The sequence below is a fragment of the Pongo abelii genome, chromosome 13 (genome assembly GCF_028885655.2).
Source record: "Pongo abelii isolate AG06213 chromosome 13, NHGRI_mPonAbe1-v2.0_pri, whole genome shotgun sequence".
NCBI classification, from domain to species: Eukaryota; Metazoa; Chordata; class Mammalia; order Primates; family Hominidae; genus Pongo; species Pongo abelii.
Window position 1 is genome coordinate 43,339,574 of NC_071998.2, and position 25,027 is coordinate 43,364,600.

Below are 25,027 nucleotides of genomic sequence, written 5' to 3' on the forward strand. Positions count from 1 at the left end.
AGTGGGTGGCTGGGCATGGTGGCTCATACCTATAATCCCAGCACTTTGGGAGGCTGAGGCAGGAAGACTGCTTGAGGCCAGGGTTTCAAGACCAGTCTGGGCAACCTAGCAAGACCCCATCTGTACATTTTTTTTTTTTAAATTTGGAAGTGGCTTATGAGTATTATATACCAAACAAGAGTGGAAATACAGTTGGTTAGAGATGTGAAGACTGTTGGAGAGACAATTACGGTTTTCAGTGAGAAAGAGCATGTTGGTTCAGGTGGTCAAAGAATGTTTAAGGGAAGGCTTAGTAAAAAGACCAGGTGGACCTAGAAGGATACGCAGGATTTGAGTGTGTGATAGCCACATGGGGAGGGGATTTCAGTGAGTAGACAGCCTAGTAGAGATTGTATGATAGAGACATGGAAGCTGATTCTATAAAGGAAAGACTGGAGCTAGACTATGGAAGGCCTGCAGTGAGTCACTGGTCTATTTGTTAGAGATGTTCAAGCCTCAGACAACACATTTTATTATTTTTTCTCTCAGTTTAACTTTTGGTGGGTGAGGGCATGATGAGACAACTGGTCAACTGTTTTTCAGTAAAGGAAACTACAAGCTTTCAGAATAATGACAACCCACTCAGTGAATGATTGGAGGGTACATGAGTGTTCTTGAGGCAGTGAGAGGGAATAAGTATTCATGGGACGGAGTACTGGTTTTTAAATTTTACAATTGTTATGTTTAAGTGACTCTCTTAATCCAGTGCTGTACATTCTAGAACTGGGAGCAAAACTGAAGTGTCCAGGTGGAAGCTGTACCCCAGGATTAAAGAAAATAGAAAGCCTTAAAGTGAGCTGTGAGGAGTTCCTGCTGATGGGCCTTCGTTATCAGCATCTGGATCCCCCTTCACCCAACATTGATTATATCTCCATCCAACTGGACCTCACAGATACCAGGAGTAAAATTGTGTACAAGGTAGAGTTTGGGGTTATGTGTGGGTGCTCCCAGGATTCACAGTAAGAGAGCCAGTTACACAGGGTTACTCATGCTGGCCCCCATGCCAGGGAGAGTTCCTGTGCTTTTGGGGGTGAAACTGCCAGTGACTCATTGGAACTGCAGGCTTGTTGGTTCTGCTAGTAAGTGCTTAAAACAGTAGCTTTTGTATAAAATTTCCCTTCTCTGGTTCTCTTCTAGTTCCACCATCAGTTCGGCAACTTGGGAAGTACTGGGGCTAGTTACATGCTAACCTTCTTCCTCCTTTACTTCCAATACTCTTCAGCTTGTCATTTGACCTTTTATAACACCTTCTCTTTGATGCTTCCTTTTGTCCTTCTTGAAATCAGGGGGTCTACTCTGCAAGGTCACAGGAAACTAGCAGGGGAGGAGAATCTCAGTCCCATGGTTATGTTTGTCACAGATTTGTTACTCTTCCAGGCTTTGGGATGAAGGGCTGGCTCATCAAGGAGACAGGCTCCCAAAGACCTCCTGCATCTTCCAATCTCTTTTAGTTCTCTTGCTTTTCTCCTATTGATCTCTATATATTGAAATAATGACAGAAAGTGGATTCCATTTATTTGAAATATTTAACATGCTGTGCTGCTGATTCATGAACTCTATAATTTGTTTATTGGGGAAACTGCACCTGCTGAAACAGCTGAGTGTTTTTTTTTTTTTTTTTTTTTGAGACAGAGTCTCGCTCTGTCGCCCAGGCTGGAGTGCAGTAGCGCAATCTCAGCTCACTGCAAGCTCTGCCTCCCAAGTTCACGCCACTCTCCTGCCTCAGCCTCCCGAGTAGCTGGGACTACAGGCGCCTGCCACCATGCCCGGCCAATTTTTTGTATTTTTAGTAGAGACGGGGTTTCACCATGTTAGCTAGGATGGTCTCAATCTCCTGACCTCGTGATCCGCCCGCCTCCGCCTCCCAAAGTGAAACAGCTGAGATTTTGTGCTGAGGAAAGATGATCCAAGATGATGTTTGGAAATACTTCTATCTTTCACAATCTGGCTTCTCACTGGGATTTCTCCTAAGGGGCCCTGTCAAATATTGAACATTATTACCCCAAGGAATTGATATGACAAGGAATCATAAACAAATGATAAAACAAAATCATAGAATTAAGATCTAGAAAAAAACTGTGAGGCAGACTAGTCAAATTGATCAGGTAAATCACTTGGGTAGCTTTTCAAGGATAAATTTCTGAGTCCAAATAATAGTTAAGAGCATGGACACTGGGCCCAGATTGCCTGGGTTCAAACGTCCACTTAACTAACTGTGTGACTTTTGGTCTCATTTTCTTCAACTTAAAGTGGGTTAATAGTACCTATTTCTTAGAGTAACTGAAAGGATTAAATGAGAAATACTTATTATGTGCTTGACATAAAACCTGGCACATAGTAGCACTATGCATATTGCTGGTTTTAAAAGTCACCCAGTAAAAAACTCATTGGCCAGGTTTGCAAAACCAGGCTGGGTTTAGCTCAAGCTTCCTATTTTATAGTAGTGGCCCCGAGAAGTGACATGCCTTGTTCATACAGACCTAAACACTAGGTCTATAGACAACTAATAGATGTTTTCTGTTTGTTTTAACACAAAACTCCTTTCACTTTTAATGATTTCTTATATCCATTGAAAAAATTGGAGCCATTTTTCTTTTTGATCAAATTTTCTCATTTTTTTCTTACTATATTGAATAGGGCTTTATTTGTTTATATTTTAAAATCCATTTTATTGGGAGTTTATCCCTTTACCTTCTTGCTTTGTTTATCATTAACCTATTCCATAGCTTATTTGGCATGTCATAAAACAGATTCATTTATGAATATAAAAGTAATAGGCTCACTGCAGAGAATACTAAAAAAACACAGAAAGCAAGATAAGAAGAAAATAAATATAGCTGTATTTTTACCATTTTTACATACACACACATGTGCATGAGTGCATGCCAGAGCTGGTTTTGTTTTATGGAATCACATTTATACTATATGTGAAGTTTTGTATCTCATTCTTTTGTTATTTTTATGGTTGTACAGTCAATTCTCATCAAGTGACCAAATGACCCTTCACTCATAATTTCTTCTAGATTTTTAAAGGTCTTCTTCCTTACATTTGCCTTTTTAATCTACCTCAAATAAAATTTTATTATATGATGAAATATAAGGAACAGTTTTTTCCAAATAACCCAAATTTTCAACACTATTCATTGAACAATTAACTTGTTTCCCATTGATTTTAGATGATCTTCTATTGTATATAAGGATATAACGTATACAATTTCAAGGCTAGCTCTTTTATTTCTTAGATTTACCTACTATTTATTCTTTGTCAGTCTCATGTTATTCTAAACATAATAGGCCTATAATTTTCTTACAGGCAAGTTCTTCCTTATCACGTCTCTTCAAAATTTTCATGGCCATTATCACTAGACTTAGTTCTAAATAAATATAATTGAATCATTTATGTTAGTTTAAAAAAAAGCCCCTAAGGATTTTTATCAGTATCCAATTAGAACTATAAATTATTTGGGGAAAATTAGAATAATGGAGCATTTACAATATTAAGTCTTTTCATCCAGAAATGAAGTATCTCACTTCAGTGGACAAAGGTTCTTTTATAGGTTTCTGTAAAGTTCATAGTTTCCTTCATGTAAGTTGAGCATACTTATTAAGTCCAGTCCTAGGCACTTTGTTTTTGTGAACCTATGGTGAATAGAATATTTTTCTCCCATTATATCTTCTCAATGGTTATTGGTGGTAAACAGAAAAGCTATTTTTGGAATAATTTTCTTTTATCTGGCTTCTTTCCTGAATTCAATTATTTTAAGAAGTTCTCAATTCTTTGGGCTTTTAAAGACCATAATTATATCTTTCACTAATGATGATAATTTTGTTCTTTCTTTTTCTGTAATTATTCTTCTTATTTTTGCTCTATTCCCCACTGGTTTGAGAAGAACAATATTAAATATGTTATTTATAAGAATCTTTGTCTTAAATTTTTTACTTTAATCAACTGCCCACATTGAATTCATCTTTGAAATTATGTGGTCTCTCTGCTTTTTCCATTAATGATCAATTTGTATCACCCTTTTCCTTTTACTCTTTCTATGTAATTTTAAGTGCCTTTCTTGTAAGGTACATATAATTGGACATTTTTGTTGAATTTCAGAATATTTGTCTTGAATAAGGAAATATAAACTTTATATTTGTGGTAGTAATAGATACACTTTTTTCTATCATGTTTTATGCTTTCTTGCTAATTAAAAAAATTTGTCTTGCAAAATAGATGATGTTTTCTTTGCCTTTATCTTATTTGACAATTCCTTATCACACTTTATGTTTTATTTGGACTTAATTCTAAACTTAAAAATATTCTTAAGCCTATATTTGTAATATGTACAGTCAAAAAATGAAGTGAGCTCTCTTGGCTCCTTCCTATGTATGATGATAATTGATCCAATTGATCCTTTCTCCTGGCAATTGCTTTGTTTATATAATTTGCAATTTCAGTTCTAGCATATGATTGTTATACTTTATCACAAGCAGTAAGCTCTTTCATCATTTGTATCCACTTTATTAACATGTTTAAAATAACGTACTTATTTAGACTTGACTCTAGACTCAATTGGTCTTAGCGTTAAGCACCAGTCCTTCTAAATCACAATTTACCCCTCTTGAGTTTTCTAATTATGCATCTTCAAATAATACTTCTTCCCAGTGACACATGAAGATTAGATACTCTAAACCCTGGGACATCTCAGTATATCGTTCACCTGCCTTCATCAGCCATGCATTGGGAAGGGAAGGGGTTGATTATCTTCTCCTCTATTCCTCTCTTGCAATTCTCTTTTCTCTGGGCATTGCCGGTTAGTTTCTTAATTTTCAGGCTGGTGGCAGGGGTGGTTTCAGGGAATGGGAGAGAGGGATCTTATTTGATCAGGCATTGATGACATATGATTTCATGCTCTCTGAGCCTGGTAGATGTCTCAAGCTGCATCTTTGTCTTAGGGACAAATTTATGGTTTCTCTGGAGAGTCCCATTCATTGGTCTATCACTCATAGCTCTCTTAAGAGGATTATTTCTAGCCTAAGTGATCACTTGCAATTTCTCCTGCAGCTCCTAGGATTTGATTCCATCTCCAGCATTTTCTTACTGGATTTTTGTCCTCTCAAGAGTGCACTCTGAAGTTCAGGGTCCAGGAGATCCCAGACCAGCCCTCTGCCCACTAGGCCCATAACTGGAAACATTTATATGTCCCTTGTTGCCACAAACAAGAACAGAATGATTCTGGCACAGCCATCATTTTTTTGCTTCCAGCCACTTAGCTTCCTCAGATATGAGCCCTGCATCAGCTCTCTGTGTGTGTTTCAACTGCAAGAAACACATTTTAAGGGACAGGAGATATGGCATTGCTCTCCTCTTCCTGCTCCATGCCAATATTTGGTGTTGAAGGTCAGGAAAGTGACTGAACACAACACAGCAAAGCACTCCTCTTCCCTAATCAATCTTTTTCTACCTTTCTCAATCTTTTTATATTCTTATATGGGCAAGAAAGTTCTGGAGTCTGGAATTAGTTCCAGACAACTTGCTTTGTAAATTCTGCATATTTTACTACCTGTCTTACATTCAGTTGCAAATCTAATCTCTTTTATTGGAACTTTAGCATTCTGTTATACACAGATTACAACTCCTAGCCCAGTGGCAAGTGTTCAGCAGTATGGGACTAATGTGAATTTGATAACTGAGACTGGTTCTCTCAGCAATGGGCTAGATCAAATCCTGTGAGAACTAGCATCTACTGCTATGAGGATTCTTTTCTTTTCTTTACAAAGTCTCACTCTCTTGCCCAGGCTGAAGTGCTGTGGCATGATCATAGTTCACCATAACTTCAAACTCCTGGGCTCAAGTGATCTTCCTGCTTCAGCCACTTGAGTTAATTGGCTATAGGTATGCACCACCATGCCTGGCTAATTTTATTATTTTTACTTTTTTTGTAGAAATAGGGTCTTGTTCTGTTGCCCAGGCTGGTCTCAAACTCCTGGCATCAAGCAATCCTCCCGCCTCGGCCTCCCAGAGTGCTGGGATTGCAGGCGTGAGCTACCACACCTCACCCTGTGAGGATTCTGTCTGCCCATAGCACTTGTTGAGATCTTAGATCTTGTGGCACAATTTCATGGTTTCTTTGGAGGGCCTCTTGCTCATAGTGCTCTCATTTTGGGAGGTTGCATGCCTAGCCTCAGTGGCCACTTGCAATCCCCAATGCCCAACCCTTGCTTGAAGATCCAGGGTCTTAACTAACTAGACAACCAAGCAGCTATTCTTCATTTGCATGAGAACAAAATCATAAAGATATATTTCCTTCATCCTTCTCCTGCCCCCTTTAAAACTACATGACAGGAGGTGAGGAAGGCGGCTGGAGGAGGTTGTTGGTGGGTGCCAGATTGCTAAGTGCCTACTTTGGCCATTTCATTTGTCCTCACTTAATACTTGGGAGTCTGGTATTAATATTTTCATTTACAGTTGGAAAGAAAATGAGACTGAAGAGTTAAGTAACTTGTCTAAAGTCACACAAATTAAAAGTGTTGGAGATAGAATGATAAACACAGTTTCTTCTGATGCCAAAGTAGGTGCTCCCTTCTTCACCTGGCTGCATATAAGAGTCACCAGGGAGCTCGAGAAATACTGGTTTTCTGGTCCCCTTTTTGGAACAATTAAACAAGAACCTCTGGAGACGGATCCTAGGTACCAGCATGTGTTTAAAGCTCCCCAGGTGATTCCAATATGCAGCCAGGCTTCAGGTCACTGCTAGACACTAGGCTGTGACTGTATTAAATATTATGCTATTAGCCCTGTATGATATCACCTCATTCATATTATTTCCTCCTTTATATTTTCTCTATCCTTCAAAAGTCAGAGAGTGCGTGGCTGCCTGTCTATATCAGAGCTGGAATTCCGAATCAGATTCCAAAGGCTGCATTCATGGCCATGTTTATTTTGGAAGTGGATCAGTTCATCCTGACCTCCTTGACTACATCAGTTCTGGACTGTGAAGAAGATGAGACCCCTAAACCCTTGCTGGTGTTCAACATTACTAAAGCCCCGCTCCAGGGCTATGTGACTCACCTGTTGGATCACACCAGACCAATCTCCTCATTCACCTGGAAAGATCTCAGTGACATGCAGATCGCCTATCAGCCACCAAACAGCAGCCATTCTGAGAGGAGACATGATGAGGTAAGAAGGAGAGACAAAGCTTCCAGCCTAGTTAGAAGTCACAGGGTTATTTAAGAACCTCCTACCCTAAACCTTCAGGTTCCTTTGTACATTCGTTGCCTCAGAAAAGAATCAATCACTGTAAATCAGAATGCAAACTAACTGCCCAGAGGAGCCAGGCAGGTGGGGTCAATGAGCAAACCCCACTGAGGGGCACTGTGGCAAACTGAAGAAAGAGCCAGCACCTCAGGAAGCAGCTGCCACTCAGCTCATGCCCACCGCTGCCCTGCAAGGATACAAGTGTGCCCACTGTTGCTGTAGCACTCATGTGCCAAGAGAAATTGGAAAATGATACTTTTTTTTGGTAAAATGCTTAAATTCTTGAATATAGAAAACAATTAAAAATCGTAGTGAAACGTATTGTGCTAGCTACCAAATATTTCTGAGGGCCACATTTGACCCAGGGCTCACCAGTTTGAGAACTGCAGCAGCCTTCGACAGCCTTTCTGAATCACAGAGACCGTTGAAGTTAGAGATGACTTTTGTTTACAATTCTTTTATTTTTAACAAAATTTTTTTGGTGTGTTTCTTTAAGTTCTGGGGTACATGTGCAGGACGTACAGGTGTGTTACATAGGTAAACATGTCCGTGGTGGTTTGCTGTACCTATCAACCCATCACCCAGGTAGTAAGCCCAGCATGCATTAGCTATTTTTTCTAATGTTCTCTCTCCCTCCACCCCCAACCCTGACAGGCCCCAGTGTGTGTTGTTCACCCAAAATATGGAACACTTTACGAATTTGTGTGTCATCCTTGTGCGGAGGCTATGCTAATCTTCTCTGTATCATTTCAATTTTAGTATATGTGCTGCCAAGGTGAGCACACAATTCTTTTATTAATAAATTTTTTTTTTGTGAGAGCTTTTTATGGGAATCCTTAATTTTAATTAATAACACGGACTCAGGATAGGACATTCCACAGTCTTATTTGATAACGAATTTCACAATGAAACACTGTCCGTCAGGAAGGTCCTACTTCTATCTAATTTCCTTTTGCTGCAGGTTCCACCTCTTTCCTCTGGTTTTGTAGTTAGTGGGAGGGGAGGACAGCTGGTTAAAGTCTTCCACATAATAGTGCTTCACATGCTTAAAGAACTACCAGCAACTTGATTCAAACAGGGTGGAAATTGTAAACGAGCAGACTGACATAGACTTGAGTTCAGGTTTATTAAGGAAAATGAGTGTCCCTGGGGTTATCTCTATTGTAATTTCGGCATTTTCAGCATGTAGCCTCAAGGGGAGAAAAAGGACTTCAGGCTATAAATGCTATGCTTTGCCTTCTGCTTTTATTTCCCCCTCTTCATCATAGTCTGTGACCCCCCATGCCTTCCCTATTAGGAAGTAATTTATCATTGTGCATCCAATCTTAGAGCACCGCTTTTCTGGCTGCTTCCTGTGTGTAGTGTCTGGCATTGTATAATGTACTCTTAAAGCAGAACCTGTGCAAATGTGTAATTTTTTTCGTTAGATGGTAACTCTCAATTTTTTCAGTAGAGATCACACAGTTTTCAGTTTGTGTGGACTGGAAGCCCTGGGCCAGGGGTCCAACCAAATGTATTACCCCTCCAAAAAAAGACACCTCCTGCCCATGTAGTTTCCTGTTCAGTCTGTTGCTTTGGCAGCTTTGAATCAGTTTCTTTTGTTATTCAGTGTTTGCTGATATAGTGCTGTTTGATTATTTCTCTTATCCTCTCCCATGGACCACATGTTCTTCAAAAGTGGGGAGTATGCCTTGCATTTCTGTTATACCTCATTCTTCTCTGTCAACATCTGGTGCAATACATACACAGCACATAATAAAGAGCAAAACTTATCATGCAGCCCCTGCTTACTTATTAGTTATGAATTTCATGAAAGCAAATAAAGTTGAGATATTTAAAAATATGTCTAGTGAAATAGATGTCTCTAGATCAGGGTTTCTTGATAGTAGCAGTACGACAATTGCCATTTTGTATCAGATAATTTTGTTTGGGAGGTTGTCCTGTGTACGGTAGGATGTTAGTATCCTGGCCTCTACCCATCGATGACAATAGCATTCTCCCACACACCCACTTCTGAAACCAAAAGTGCCTCCAGACATTCCCAAAAGTCCTCTAGGGGGACAACATCACCCATAGTTGAAAACCACTTCTCTAGATCCTCCATCTTTGAGAAAGATTTAAGTGACTGAATGTGGGAAAGAGTTGTTGGTCTCCTAAGCAAGTGCAGAGACACTTCTCCAGCATATTACCAATTTTAGATTAATAAATTCTTTTATGTAGAAGAAAATTTAAAAATACTGTTAAAGTAGGGAACAAGATCTAGAACCTGAAAAAGTCAAATCAGGTTTTCTAAATGAGATGTGGGAACCGCAGAAACCTGAATCCCCGCAGAAACCTGAATCCTCTGTGTGTGGGTGTACCCCAGAATTAATGCTACTTTACCTTGTAATGCTTCAGTGTGTGGCTCCTTTGCCTCTGTTTGTTTACAGGTAGAATTGGAGGTATACGACTTCTTCTTTGAAAGGAGTGCACCTATGACAGTCCACATCTCCATCAGAACAGCAGATACAAATGCCCCCCGTGTATCCTGGAATACAGGTAAAGCTCAATATAAGGCATAAAGCAACATAGCCCTGAAGGGAATACAAGAAAGTAGACGGGTCGGGAAAGAAAGGTAGTTTTATTCCTATGTCATACATGCGGCAACTGAAACCCAGACAGATTAAGGGCATCACATAGTAGCTTTTGTTGTTTTTTTATTCCTCCTGGCAGCGTGAGAAATTTAAATCCAGGATTTCTGTGTCCTGAGGCCAAGTTCTTTCCTCTGCCGGAGATAAGACAAAGGGACACTTTTCAACTGAATGAAGCAAAAAAGTGACTATTTGTGATATTGAGCTGTAGTGGGACTGAAATCTCCAACTCAAATTGTTCCAAGGGATTGGAGAAAGGTTTAGCTTTTATAATCCATAGTCTATTTTTGTGTTGGGCTGCATGGAAACTAAAATACATAAATAAGAGCTTTAACTGCTTTAAAATATGGCTTTCTATGCCTTTCAATTCTGAGTGGACTTATGTGATGTATATATGTTGATCAGACGTAAATGTGGAATGTAAATGGAGATCTTTTCCTTCTCACTGATCCCATCAATACCATTTGAAACATACTTATAAGCAGTGGTGGTAGATTGTATTAAGGGAAAAATATCTGTGTCTGGTTTAAATCCTCAGGTGGCAGCTTAAACAAGCTGCCTTGTGTGTGTACACATAGGTATGTGTTTGTATGTGTGTGAGTTTCAGTAGAGATAGAGAACATCAGGTGAGCAGCCTTGATTTATAATTCTGGCTGTACATCCTACTGTACCTCTGTCAGGGGGGTAATGAGAGAAAAGACGGAATCAGTAACCTAAAGTTTAAGAATAATCACATGTTGCGTGGGCTCCTGCCTGAGTGTAGAGATGGAATAGTCTGTATGTGTATGTGTGATCGGTGACACCCAGGTTTGCTCAGTGTCATTTTGGCTGCTTTGAACATCAGAATCCTTTTTAAAATAAATGTTTGCTTATTATGAACTTGATCTGTGCCATCGTTGAAATTTGGAGAATACATTTAAAATTATTTATTATTTTACCGTGAAGATATAACCAATGTTAATATTTTGCTGTATGTATTTCTAGCCTTCTCGATTGTTCCTCTGCTGTGCTCCATGATGCCTTGTCCTATGCACTACTGGCTTCCAAACCCTTATTGCCAGTCACAGAGATTCTTCTTATGCACTTCTGTCCATTTCTCTTCCCTCCCTCCCTCCTTCCCTCCCTCCCTCCCTTCCTTCCTTCCTTCCTTCCTTCCTTTTCTCTCTCCCTCTCCTTTATATATGTATTAGCCCAGTTTCCCTAGAAAACAGACCCCGAGGCAGATCAGATGTACTAACCCTATACTAAAAGCAAGAGTAAGGGGAGAAGCAAATAAAAAGGTGGCATGGCTGAGCTGGTGTCACAGCTTTACAATAAGATAAAGCAGATTGCTCTGTAGTGTTGATGTCTCCAGGGAGAAGATGCAACCGCTGTGTCTGGGAAGAGTTGGAAGTGGGGTGGGGAAAAGGTCAACAATCTATTAATGGTCAGTTATTTCCCATCTCCTGTCTTTAATGGGTTAAAGTTTACTTCACTGGCTGTTAACTCCCCACATGCCCAGATTGTGTTATCTGGCCCCTCTTAGCAGCCATTGCACACACTTCCTGGATCCCCTGGTGCACGGCCGGTTCAGCCACAAGGTTGGTCCTGCCGCCACTAGAGGGCAGTGGAGGTAGCCGGCTGCATCAGAAGATGAGGCAGTGGTGGCAGGAGGGCTTTACAATTTTGGAGACTGGGAACCCTCATGGGGCGGCTGCAGCTAGAGAACAGTCAGTTGGTCGAGGCCAGGATGGCAGGTGAAGCTGGCAGATGTGAGAGAAGAATAAGATGGGTCCAGCAGCATGCTACGTTGCAATTCGACCAGCTTGCTCTGCTTCCTTTCAGGATTCTCTGTAATCTGTTGTAATATTGGAGTTAATAGTACTAAAAATAAAAGCTACATTCCAGTTTCTTGAAAAGCTTTTAAAGATGCAATATTCAGATGGTTTCATGAGTGGAAATTCATTCATCTTTTCTTAAGCAGGCATGTTGGCATGTCATAGAACTTGCCAATACCCTTTTCTTATCTTTTTTTTTTTTTTTTAATTTAAGTTCTGGGGTATATGTGCTGAACGTGTAGGTTTGTTACATAGGTATACATGTGCCATGGTGGTTTGCTGCATCTATCAACCTGTCATCTAGGTTTTAAGCCCCGCATGCATTAGATATTTGTCCTAATGCTCTTTCTTCCCTTTCCCCCCTACCCCTGAACAGGCCCTGGTGTGTGATGTTCCCCTCCCTGTGTCCATGTGTTCTCATTGTTCAGCTCCCACTTATGAGTGAGAACATGTGCTGTTTGGTTTTCTGTTCCTGTGTTAGTTTGCTGAGGATGATGGTTTCCAGTTTCATTCATGTCCCTTCAAAGGTCATGAACTCATTATTTTTTATGGCTGCATAGTATTCCATGGTGTATATGTGCCACATTTTCTTTATCCAGTCTATCATGCCAACACCATTTTCTCCTTTCTTTCATAGGTCTGAATCTCCTTGAGGGGCAGTCTCGAGCCATCACTTGGGAACAGTTTCAGGTTGTCGACAATGACGACATTGGTGCTGTCCGGCTAGTTACTGTTGGTGGCCTGCAGCATGGATGGCTGACTTTAAGAGGTGAATGATCCAACTTGATAACCTAGCAAAGAATCCAAAAGTATTTTCTTCAAAAGTAGATGTATTTAACAGATATATGTAGCATCTCTTGGGCCCCATTTCTCAATGAAATTGTCAAATGCAGAAAATCTGGAGATCTTGAAACCATTGACTTTTGTGTTCAAATGCTCAGATCAATGTCTAACCATTTATGAATGGTACCTTGTACGTGGCTCATTGTTTAAACCTCAGTTTTGCTTTCTGGATGCCATGCATGGCTCCTTGTAAGTATACTCCTTAACTAGTTATTTTTTTTTCCCAGTTGGAGGACAGAATGTTTTTTATTTCTCTGCTTCAAAAAAGTATATTGAAAAATTAGGCTGAGCACGGTGGCTCACGCCGTAATCCCAACATTTTGGGAGGCCGAGGTGGGTGGATCACCTGAGGTCAGGAGTTCAAGACCAGCCTGACCAATATGGTAAAACTCCGTCTCTACTAAAAATACAAAAATTAGCCAGGCATGGTGGCGGGCGCCTGTAGTCCCAGCTACTTGGGAGGCTGAGACAGGAGAATTGCTTGAACCTGGGCGGCAGAGGTTGCAGTAAGCCAAGATCATGCCACTGCACTCCAGCCTGGGCGACAAAGCAAGATTCCATCTCAAAAAAAAAAAAAAAAAAAAAGAAAAATTAATGCTTAATTAATACTTTAGTAATAATGATGTTATGTTATTAGTAGTAGTTGTCATGGTTTAAAAGAAATAAATTTATAATTCTATGGGATAACAGTTAACAAGGTAATAATCAAAGTAATATTTACACTTTATGTTAAAATAAGTCATTCCTTATAATGAACTCAGAGGATTTAATTCAATTATCTTCTTAGTTTCCCTAACTGTAAAGCAGATATAACTCACCATCATTTGTGAGCAGGGAATTCTGGAATCAAAAACAAAATACTAAATATATGATAAATCCTCCTGCTTAATCCCAGGACAGTGGGAGGCCAGTTTAAATCTGGGTATACCAGTCGGGTTGGGTGTTCAGTTGTATGTAAGAGAAATCCAAGTGTAGTGGCTTGGAAATTAGTTATTTTCTTCATGTCTTTGAGGCTTGAAGACCCAGAAGGAACAATGAAAGAAGTCATGATCTAAGTTTGCTGTATCTAACAAGTTTTCCTAGGAGCACAATACAACAATTTCCACTTAGATTTCTTTATCAAACTATGTCACATACAACTCCTCAGTGCAAGCAAGTCGGGAAGCCTGAGTATTTTTAAATGACCGTATTGCTATGCCAGATACAACTAGGATTCTGGCAGTGAGGAAGAAGCATAAAGTGGCTCTTGGTCAAGAAAGTGTTAAATCGTTTATTCCTCTAAGGTCTTTAACACAGCCACATGGTGTGAAGAGAATAATGGGGTGCACCTGCCATTAAGAATTATAAGTCTCTGGCAGGGCACAGTGGGTCACACCTGTAATCCCGGCACTTCGGGAGGCCGAGATGGGCAGATCACTTGAGGTCAGGAGTTCAAGACCAGCCTGGCCAACATGGTGAAACCCCATCTCTACTAAAAACATAAAAGTAGCCCAGCATGGTGGTGCGTGCCTGTAGCCCCAGTTACTCAGGGGGCTGAGGCAAGAGAATCGTTTGAACCCGGGAGGTGGAGGTTGCAGTGAGCCAAGATCATGCCACATGCCACTGCACTCCAGCCTGGGGGACAGAGGGAGACTCCATCTTAAAAAAAAAAAAAAAAAAAGGAGTTGTAAGTATCTGAAGAAAACAAAGCAATGTTTATTAATACTATAGAATTGAAATGGAGAGTGGGAGACCATAATGCATTGATGGTCTGGGTTCAGAGGACATAGAAAATAGTATGACCATTTATTAAGCTTTACTTTGTGACAGATACCGTGCAAAGAATTCTGTACACTTTAACGTGTTTATCTCATTTCAACTTTATGATATTAGATACTATTATTGTTCCCATTTTACAAATGGGTAACCTGAGACTTAGAACAACTGATTTATTTAAGGTTGCACACCTAGAAAATGGCAGAACTGGGATTTGAACCCAGTCTGTTAGATATTAGAGCTCTAGCTCTTGGTCTTTGAGCCAGTAATTTTCAAATAGGCTTGATAACACTGGTTGTTGCCTCCCTCCCACCCACCCCTGAATTTCTGATTCAGCAGGTCCAGGGTAAGGCTTGATAATTTGCATTTCTAAAACTTTCCAGATGGTACTGAGGCTGCTGGTTTGAGACCACTCCTCTAAGAACTGCTGCCATGTAAGATGGTAGCAATTAGCTGAAGAATAACCAACATTTATTGTAGGCTTACTGTTGCTTAAGTTCTCTCATTCTTGCTGTGGATTATGAGGTAAGTATTTGTATTAGTAAGGGTTCCCTAGAGAAATTAAACCAACAGAATGTCTATCTATCTATCTATCTATCTATCTATCTATCTATCTATCTACCTACCTACCTACCTATCTATGAGGTGATTTATTCTGGGAATTGGCTTATGTAATTGTGGAGGCTGAGGGGTTCCTCGTTAGGCTGTTGGAGAACCAGGAAAGCCCAGGAAGTCATGGGTATTAGTCTGAAGGCCCGAGAACCAGGGAAGCTGATGGTGTAACTCTCAGTCCAAAGCCAAAGGCTTGAGAAGATGGGCAAGGGGAGTAAGGGGTAAGGAAGGTGGAGGGTGGAGGCACAAATGGGGGTGTTAGAGGGTGGCTGGTTTATGTTCCAGAATTCAAAGGCCCAAGAGCCAGGAGCTCCAGTGTCAGAGGGAAGAAGATGGAAGGAAGTCTCAGCTCCAGAAGAGAGAGAGCATTCCCCTTTCCTCTTCCTTTTTGTTCTATTCAGTCTCTCAATGGATTGGATGATGCCTGCCCACAATGATGAGCGTGATCTTTTCTCAGTCTGCTGATTCGAATGCTAATCACTTCAAGAAACACTGCTTCACAGAACCACCCAGCAATAATATTTTACCAGTTGTCTGGGCATTCCTTCGCCCAGTTAAGTTGATGGAAAAAGTTCAAACCATCACAGTAGTATTATCCATGTTTTATAGACGAGTTTCATAAATTAAATACCTTGCTCAAATCTGCACAACTGATAAATGTTGGAGCCAGTATTCAAAACTAGATGTGTTGTCCCAGAACCCACTAACAATCTGTAGTTTTTCCAGGTGAGGGAAATATGGGCTGCACACTTTCCTTAGCATCCTCTGCTGTGTTGATGCTTTCCCCACAGCTGCTGCTTCTGCACTCCCTTGCTCAATCTGCTCCATCTCTGCTCTCTCCCTCAGGGGGGAAAGGATTTCTCTTCACCGTGGCTGACCTCCAGGCTGGAGTTGTTCGCTATCATCATGATGACAGCGACTCCACCAAAGACTTCGTGGTCTTCCGGATATTTGATGGCCATCACAGCATCCGTCACAAATTCCCCATCAACGTCTTGCCCAAAGATGATAGTCCCCCGTTCCTCATAACCAATGTTGTGATTGAACTGGAGGAGGGGCAGACCATTCTGATCCAGGGTTCCATGCTGCGAGCTTCAGATGTGGACGCCAGTGATGACTACATCTTCTTCAATATCACAAAGCCTCCACAGGCTGGGCAGATCATGAAGAAGCCAGGGCCAGGAGTGATAGGTAAGTTCTGGGCAGTTACGATCATTTGAATGGAATTCATTCTTCCATAGAGAACCTTCTCTACACCCTTCTGGGTTTGCTGAAATTGTGTCCGAGTTTGTGCTAAGGTGAACATCAAGTTTCTGAAGTAAGATAGTATTCTTATTCCCATTTTATAATGAGGAAGCCTGAGATTTAGGAAAGTTAATTTGATCTGTCCAAGGTTGTGCATCTACAGATTTCCAGAGCTGAGCCTCAAAGTAACCATTACACAATGAAAAATTAAGTCAGCCGAGCAAGGTGATAGAACAAATTAGTCTAAAAGGAGATTTTTTGACTATTCTAGATTATTGATAATTTCATGAATAACATTTGTTTACATTTTGTTAGAATCATTTTGTAACTACTTCTTAAAGTAGGTAGATCCGGAGTTTGACAAAATAGGGATCAAGTAAGTAGTAAGTGTTACTTTGTATATTTGAAATAAGAGTAAGTTTCTTGAAAATATTTTTCTAATGCTAATTTTTCCGTATATCAAGACAGATGTAGCGACTTTAGTTTTCCTGCTTTATTATTTATTATTTTTCTGCTTTATTATTTATCTTTGATGAAAACATTTAATGCAGATTCCTTGGGTACATATAATGTACTAGACAGATAAGACTTTTGAAGATAAGTCCAATGTCATTGTCCCTCGATATTTGATAGGCTTGTACAAAAGTATGTGGTGTTTTATGGACCCAATAGGCTATCCTGTCCCTGGCTTCCTTCAGAGGGATTTGTTTAATGGAATCATTTATTATCGTCATTTTGGTGGAGAAATCTTTGAAGATTCTTTTCAATTTGTCCTGTGGGACAGCCATGAACCTCCAAATCTTTCAGTGCCACAGGTAAGAGACCGTTTCTGAACACTTTCCCAAAGTCTTGTGCACAGGTGTCAATTCTAGGAGATGTGGTTAGAAACCACATGAAAACAGGTTTCAAGGTTTAAAATTTGAAAAACAATCGATTAAACAAAATTAAGCAGATTTCTTTGCAATAGGACTACTCAAATGTTTCCTTTTTGAAAGAGTTTTATATATATCTATGTATTCAGTGTTTCAAGGTCATTTAACTATGGAACCCTTTTATGTAGAGCAGCTCACAAAATTTGCTTGTCTCCAGACACTCAAGAAAACATTTATTCTATATGTGGTGATTAAATTATAGGCTCTAGAGTTAGGTTGCCTGAGTTTCCCTCTTGATCTTGACACTGACTGACTGGTCAACCCATGCTCCAGTTTCCTTGTCTCTAAAACAGATAACAATAGAACCTTCCTTTAGAGTTATTGTGAAGGTGAGATAATACATACAAAGTACTGAGACCATTTTGGTTCATGGGAAACACTCAATAAATACATTAGCTATTATTTATTGTTGTCTTTAAAGATCTAAGAGTCCCTTACTACCACTAGAGAATATAATTTAAATGTGTAGAATGTAGAAATAAGTTTAAGCAAACATTGCCATATAGAAATTACAGAAAGTGGAGTCAGAGTAGTGTCTGGACAACTATAATAGAGTAGACTCCTTGAAAGGAGAGGCTGGCTGATAATAGAGATTTTAAAAAGGGACAGCTGAAATTAAGTAATCACTTACTGATATGGTTTGGCTGTGTCCCCACCCAAATCTCATCTTGAATTGTAACTCCCACAATTCCCACGTGTCATGGGAGGAACCAGGTGGGAGGTAATTGAATCATGGGGGTGGCTTTTTCCTGTGCTGTTCTCGTGATAGTGAATAAGTCTCACGAGATCTGATGGTTTTAAAAACGGGCGGTCCCCTGTACAAGCTCCCGCTGTCTCTCTGCCTGTTGCCATCCATGTGAGACGCGACTTGATCCCTTTTGCCTTCTGCCATGATTGTGAGACCTCCCCAGCCATGTGGAACTGTACGTCCATTAAATCTCTTTCTTTTGTAAATTGCCCAGTCTTGGGTATGTCTTTATCAGCAGTGTGAGAACAGGCTAATAAACCTACTATGTACGGTACTTTTTGCTAGGCATTTTGTACCTATTATCTTGGAAGATAGCCTGTATATGGATCCAAGCAAATCTCCAACCTGTTCTAGAATGACTGCTTAAAGCAAGGGTCCTATTTGTCACATAATGCCTTCCCATAATGTCATAGACACTGACATTAGCTAATGCATAGATGATTGAGCTATTCATCTGTGTGCTAAGAAGAGTATAACAGAAGGAGATGATCAGGAAGAATGATTCCGGAGAGCTCAGAAATGGAAGGCAGTAGGTGATCTCTATTAAGAAGGAATAGAGAATGAATGAGAAAACTCAGTTCATCTGCTCTTTGACTAACAGGTCAATTCCTTTTCAAATAACACCTCCTTCTTTTTATCAATGTATTATATGTCATTTCTAGATGAAGTTTTTGCTTGAAACCTTAGTTGATTTGATAGTTCAAAATGGTAATAGTTAATAGGATTTACTTCTAAATCTTCTGTGTGTCTATCCAATCTGAGTTATGTTTCTGACTAGGATACCGTATCACTTTTAGTAGCCTATAGGCCTTTTTAAAAATGAAAAATTCAGGACTTCTTTTTTCTTCTTTAGTTGTTATATATTTTATAAATCATGCTCTTCATATACACAAGTATAGATGTCAGATTTCTCTGTAATGAAAACTTTAGTGCAACATAATTATTTCTGAATCTGGGCAAATTGGTCAAACTAAACTTTGTAGATCTAGTTATAAGTTTATTCCCTGTGATGGATAGGTTTCTAAAGATGCTTATCATGTTTTTCTCTGTTTTCATCTTCTTAATTTATGTTAGAAAGAGAAAGAGAAGGGGAGAGAGGGAGATCTACAAATTTGCTCTCTTCATTACCATGTATCTTTGGCCCCTAAATATTTATCCAGCTCAGACGTGTGTCCTACCTCTCTACCTGACGTCTTTACTTGTATGTATCATCAGCATTTTAAACTCATGACCAAAATACATTTAGCATGTGTCCCTAAAAACTTGCACAAAATAACTAGCTGGAATCTCTGAAGTCATCCCTGACTCCTTTCTCTAATGTCAGCACAACCAATCAGTCAGCAGGTTTACTAAATCTGCTTGATGAGTTTTTCTGATCTGTCTCTACCTCCCCACCTCACTGCCATTGCTTCAGCTCCAACCTTCATCTTTTCTGGACTAGATTATCCTCAGAACCCCTCCCATGGCCTTTTACAAATAGAGGTGATTAACCAAATCCTTATAGTTGCAATAAATTAAAACTCATTAATATAGTAGCAGTATTCTTAGTGAAATTAATCTAGCATCTGTTTTTCCCATTCTCCCTCTTCTGGTTGGTGGTAACTTTGTCTTAGTTCCTCTCCAGACTATGGACTTGCTGTCAGCTCTAACATCACCTGTTCCAAGAATCCTCTGACGACCCCATTCCACAAACCCTCAGGCAGGATCACCTTGTCCTTTTATATGCTCTGGCATCTGTTTACACGTATCTTTGTTGTTGAACTTTCTATAAAGTAAGACCACTATTTCTTTTATTGGATCAACTCTGATCTCCTTGACAGTAGGGACCTGGAATTATTCATTTCAATGTTTCTAGACCTAGGTATCTGACTCATTGTAGACCCTAACAAACTGCTTATTGATCACAAAATGAATTCTGGTTCTTTCAACATTTACTGAAACTAGGAGGAAGTAAGACCCAAACATTTAGTAGGGACTAGGGAGGGAGTGAGAAGGGGCAGTAATAAGTGTAAAGCTTTATTCTTCAGAGTTTCTAGAAATAAGTGTGTGCATGCCAGTGAAACAAGTATTGTGTGTGTGTGTGCGCACACTGGCAAGCATTTTTATATTTAAAGCTCCGATATTATCAGTGAAACTCCAATATTTGAGGAACTCAAATGATTACCTGGTCTATTTGATGTTTGCATTCTCAATTTGGACAAGTATCTAGTCATGTCCTACAAATAAAAATAGATTTAAAATATTCAACAAAATTCATAACTTTCAGCTGCTCAACTAGAAGTCCAGATAAAATGATTACTTGATGGTAGCTTTTGTGATCAGAATATTCCATGGTTTTGTTTTATTTTGACTTTGTAATGGAAGTACAGATGAGCAATGCCAATTTTGTCTACAACAATGGCATTCAGAATACCCAATTTGAAAATGATGAGAATTCCTTTTGAAATTGACACACAGAGCAAAACTAAAATATGGTTAAGCTTTTTCTATGACATATAAAAGGCTAGAACTTCAGCTCAGCCACCTACAAGCTGTGCTCCCTGGGGCAAATCATTTAACCCCTTTGGGGCTCAGGTTTTTTTCTCTGAACATTGGGAATAATAACCATGGCTATTATTAGTAAAGTGCTATCTGGATCACAGAAGATAGCTAGTAGCACAGTGAGTACTCAGTACTTAGTAGGTGCTCAATAAATTAATTCCCTGTCTCTATCCTTTCATGACTGTTGCCAAAGTTTACAGCATGTTTATCCATTATGAAGCATTTCAATAATTAAAAATTAAATCCACTTATCAAAATAAACACAATGGCAGTCATTTTTCTATTCTCCTGCAGTCTGTGTCATGATTTTTTTCCCCTAATTACAGTGTTTCGCTAATCTACAAAGTTCAGAAATTCTCTGTGGGACCTCTCAGCCATAGTGTGGATCAGTGAGGCTCCACTTAATTGGAAAACTGGATTTAATAAGGAAACAATAGTTATTGTGCCTTCAAAGAGACCATTTTCCATGCTAATTTATTCTCCAATGTGTTCTTTGTGTAAGAAGAATGTACAGCATGCTTTTTTATACCCCTGTAATAATTCTTAGTGGGCACATTTGTGTGTGTGTGTGTGTGTGTGTGTGTGTGTGGTTTTAAGGAGTGGAGAGAGTTTAATATACAAGACGGGGCAAGAAGGAAGGGAGAAGACAGAAGGAAGAGGCTCCCCTGTACAGAGACAGAGGTGGGAATGGGGCTCTAAAGCTGAAAGAGGAGGTCCCCAAGTATGGTGGACACCAGCCAGGTATATATGCAGAGGCTGGAGGAGGTGGTGTCTGATTTGCATAGGGCTCAGGGAATAGGTTTGACCAGGCATGTCATTCATGTAGCCCGCGAAAAAGCTGGTCCTCCCACCCTAGCCTTTTAATATGCAAATGTGGGCACCCTGATTTCTACACACGTGGGGATATGTGGGGGCGGCCATGTTGCCAGGAGCATATGGGCCAAGGGCAAGAAGGCCAAGGGAATCGCCACGTTGGGTGGACCCAGTTTCTAATGGCCAGCATTTTCATATCAAAGGTTGCCCACCTGACTAAGAGCCGGGGCTTTACAAGAAACTTTTCCGGATATGCTTTAAAAGATGAAAACTACCCAAGGACCCCTTTTCCTCGCTATCTGCATAAGATAATTTCTTTTTCTTAATAACTCCTACCACATTCCTCCCTGTGGCAATATCACACTAACTGCAGTTAGGGGGTTTTGGGCGAAGACTCTTTCTGGCTACTTCCTACTTAAAAGGGGCGTTGAATGGGGAACAGCAGTTAGGGCTCCTCCTGGGATTGATTTAAGGGTCCTCGGAAGAATGGCATGTCCACATGTGGTTCAGTTTGCAGCACCGTTTGGAGTTCGATTGCTTTTAGGCGAGAAGAAACAATTTGAGTCATAGTACTGAATATACAGCGTCCAAATATCAATTCAAGACATATAAGCAAGAGATGGCTTAATAAAGGGGTTAACCAATTCCAAAAAGAAGACTGGAATTTATTAAAGAGGGATTGTAGCCACCCAGGGCTGAAGCCGGCATTTTCCCTGAGCCTGTTAATAATTTTGATTTGATTTTTAAGTACCTGTAGATTTTCCTTTCCTTTACTAGGTGTTAATCCAAAAGCAGCATGTTTCATTTAAAAGTCCATCACTAAATCCAATAAAAAATCCTAGCAGACTTAGTGATAGTAAAACTTTTATGCTTTCTTTTTGTCAGTAACTATTATCCCGGTTATAAGGATAATAATTAAGCAAAATACTACAGCAATGAAAACTCTGTCCAATATTTTAGTTAGAAGGTGCTACCGTGTATAACCCTATTGCAAATAGTAGAGTGAGGACAGCAATTCCCACAAGTGTGGTGTGGTAGATAATTTCCATCTAAAATTTTAGTTGCCAAGATATAGTATTCCCCTTTGGGGGTCTATGAAGTTCCTTGGTTTTATTTTCCCAAACAAAGAAAGCTCAGAGTTATGGGCACCTTACTCACTTTTCATTACCTGGCAGAATTTGCAAGATAATTGCCCAGAACTAGCATATTGATTCACATTTTGACGTTACCCGTCCCTTTTTTTTTTCCAAGCTGCAAATCACCAGTTGATTCACAGGAATAAGCAGGGTTAGTCTAAAATGTAGGCAAAAAGCTTAAAAACAAGAGACTAGGATTCAATGACAAATGTATGATAAGCTTTGGAGCAAAATTTTTCTCTTCAGTCCTCAATTTTGGTAAAAAGTAATTATGAGTAAACTTTAGTCTTATAGTTGGCCTGGTTATTTGCATAAAGTGCAGCAAGAATGGTTATTTTTACATAGGCCTTTTGGATTGGCTTTGATGAAACGCTATTTCACAAGGAATTTCAGATAAGACTTTTAAAGCCGAGCCCAGCCATGGTTTTGTATCCTCTAATACCTGTGAGTTGGGTGATCCTTTCCTCCTGAGGTCCCAAGATAAACTCATAGCTTCCAGACCTATTAGAAAGTGACATTCTTCACTGACCACAGGTTAGGAACCCTGCGTGGGGACTGTATAGACAAGGTGGCAGGCCAGTTCTCCCTAAGGGGCTTTAATTGGCTATACATGTCGAGCTTGATTCCTTAAAGGGAGACACACCCTTTCAGTCAAAACCTTGATAAAATAACCAGTTTTCCAATTGTGTCCTGTTGACAAAGAAAAATTGATTCTTATTGCACTGATGCAAACAACTGTATTGCCATAAGAGTACTTACAGATAGTCTCCAAATTCTAGAGGAATCAGGCAGAGAAAAATGAACATGCTCCAAATTTTGTTTACAGGAGTATATCTTACTCAATTATTAAAGGCTGTAAATAGTTTAAAATAAGTTTCCTTGACTCTGAAAAACTAAACAAGGATTAAAAATATTCCAAGTGAAAGTCAAAAAGTTTGCTTTAACTTTCTGAGTGCAGTCCACTTAGTTAAATTTTGTTTTGCTTGATATTTGTGAACATGTCAGTTTTTTAGGAGTTCCGTAGATTCGCCCTCTATTTCAGTGTTACAATCTTCAAAGCTATTAAAACCCTGCATTTGAGAACACCTGTTAAAGTCCTTAATATAGCTGGATTATAAACCATTTTTTGAGAAGGAACAAAGCAAGACAACAATTGTCTGTGAATGGCAACATTTCTAGGATAGTTACAGTTGGCATGACTGGCAAAGAACTTTATTTATCTTCGTGGTTTACAATAACTTTACCCTTAATTATGATTGATAGCATATACTTAGGCATTAGAATTTTAGAAAACCCATACAATTTTTGAACATATATTAGTGTTCACCAAAATATAACTTAAAGAAGATTGGACATCACTTTGGCAATCTCATGTGACTAAACATGTCAAATAATCCTGTTTACCTCTTTTCTGAATGTTTCAGGGGCCCTCTGAACCATTCAAAAAGCCAGGCATCAGGAAGGATAATTTCCAGATTGCCATAAATTATTTTGCCAAAACGATGACTCAAAAGGCAAAAACATTTCATTAGTTTTTACTATGACATAAAAATTCTGTTTAAAGCTAAATTTTACCCTTGCATTAGTTTATTTGTTCAAGTGAAACCCTATAGATTATTCCATTTTATCTTAAGCAATTTGACCATGAGGTGAAATTTTTACAAACCTTTTATAACCCTTTTACTAAAGGACAGAGTAGTGTCTTAAGACCTCCTTGCTATGCTTTTATTTCAATGTTTAATTTATGAAAAGACCATATAGATACCATGGGAGAAGACAGTGTAGTGCTTCTAGCCTGCATTTCATTTCAAGGCAACCCAAAGCCAATTGGCTTATTTTGTAATCAGCCCATCACTGATGGGAGTCTCATCTCTCAGTGTGGGGTGGGGATGTTGCCTTATTTTCCAGGTGGCTAAGAGCATGCTTCTGTGATTTATAACTATTAGCCATCTCTTACAGTGTATTTTCTACTTAGTTATTACTCACCAAAGCTCTCTCATAATGCGAAGTAATTTCTGATACTCCCAAAACTCAAAACCATCAGATAACACAGTGCAAAATAGAACAAAACCTTTGATTTTGAGAGGGATAATTTCCTTTTAATTCCTGGGGTTTTATGAGGAAAACAGAGGTTTCCCCCCCTCCCACCAAAATGGGGTCTGTGGCACCTCCTCTGTTTTTCCCAAGGAGTCCCATGCTACCAGAGGTTATCTTAGAGCCTTTCAGGCATGCATTAAAAGTAGTAAGAAAAAAAATGGAGAAAAATAACTCAGTTGACTGAGAAGAAAAGAGCCTTTTTCCAGAAAAACAACATCCAAAAAAAGAAAAACATAAAGGCCTTTTAAATATACCTCTAACTTGAATATCCACTCTTAATTAAGCTGAGCACTCTTTAAGAAAATCCTTTTAAATCCCTTGTTACTTGACTTTAGCTACACCAAGCAGTTATGATTTTTGGCTTTTGAACTTTACAAAAAAGTAACCTCACAGATGAAATCAATGAGCCTTAATTAGGTTATGACTTAACCATGAGTGTACAAGGTGTTTTCAAAGGAGTGATAGGCAGCTTTTGAAACTACCATTGCAAAATTGTGACTAAGACAGTGAAAGAGATCTGACCCAAACAACTCCATTTTGTTTGCAGCCCTAAGCTGTCCTTGACCATCC

At 39.4% G+C, this 25,027-nt stretch overlaps 1 protein-coding gene and 1 non-coding gene across 21 annotated transcripts in view; one reads left to right on the plus strand and one right to left on the minus strand.

The window, feature by feature from the left end:
• Positions 1–25,027, plus strand: part of FREM1 (FRAS1 related extracellular matrix 1) — a 271,959-nt gene that overhangs the window by 134,840 nt on the left and 112,092 nt on the right. For all 20 annotated transcript variants that reach the window (XM_054519857.2, XM_054519849.2, XM_054519856.2 and 17 more), the window contains 6 exons: positions 761–957; positions 6,887–7,210; positions 9,718–9,826; positions 12,373–12,504; positions 15,792–16,136; positions 16,863–17,005. In XM_054519857.2, coding sequence (XP_054375832.2) covers positions 761–957; positions 6,887–7,210; positions 9,718–9,826; positions 12,373–12,504; positions 15,792–16,136; positions 16,863–17,005 — 1,250 coding nt within the window. The remainder of the gene's footprint in view (positions 1–760; positions 958–6,886; positions 7,211–9,717; positions 9,827–12,372; positions 12,505–15,791; positions 16,137–16,862; positions 17,006–25,027) is intronic.
• On the minus strand, positions 7,965–8,071 carry LOC112135094 (U6 spliceosomal RNA). Its single transcript, XR_002916392.1, has one exon. It is a non-coding gene; the product is annotated as a U6 spliceosomal RNA (small nuclear RNA).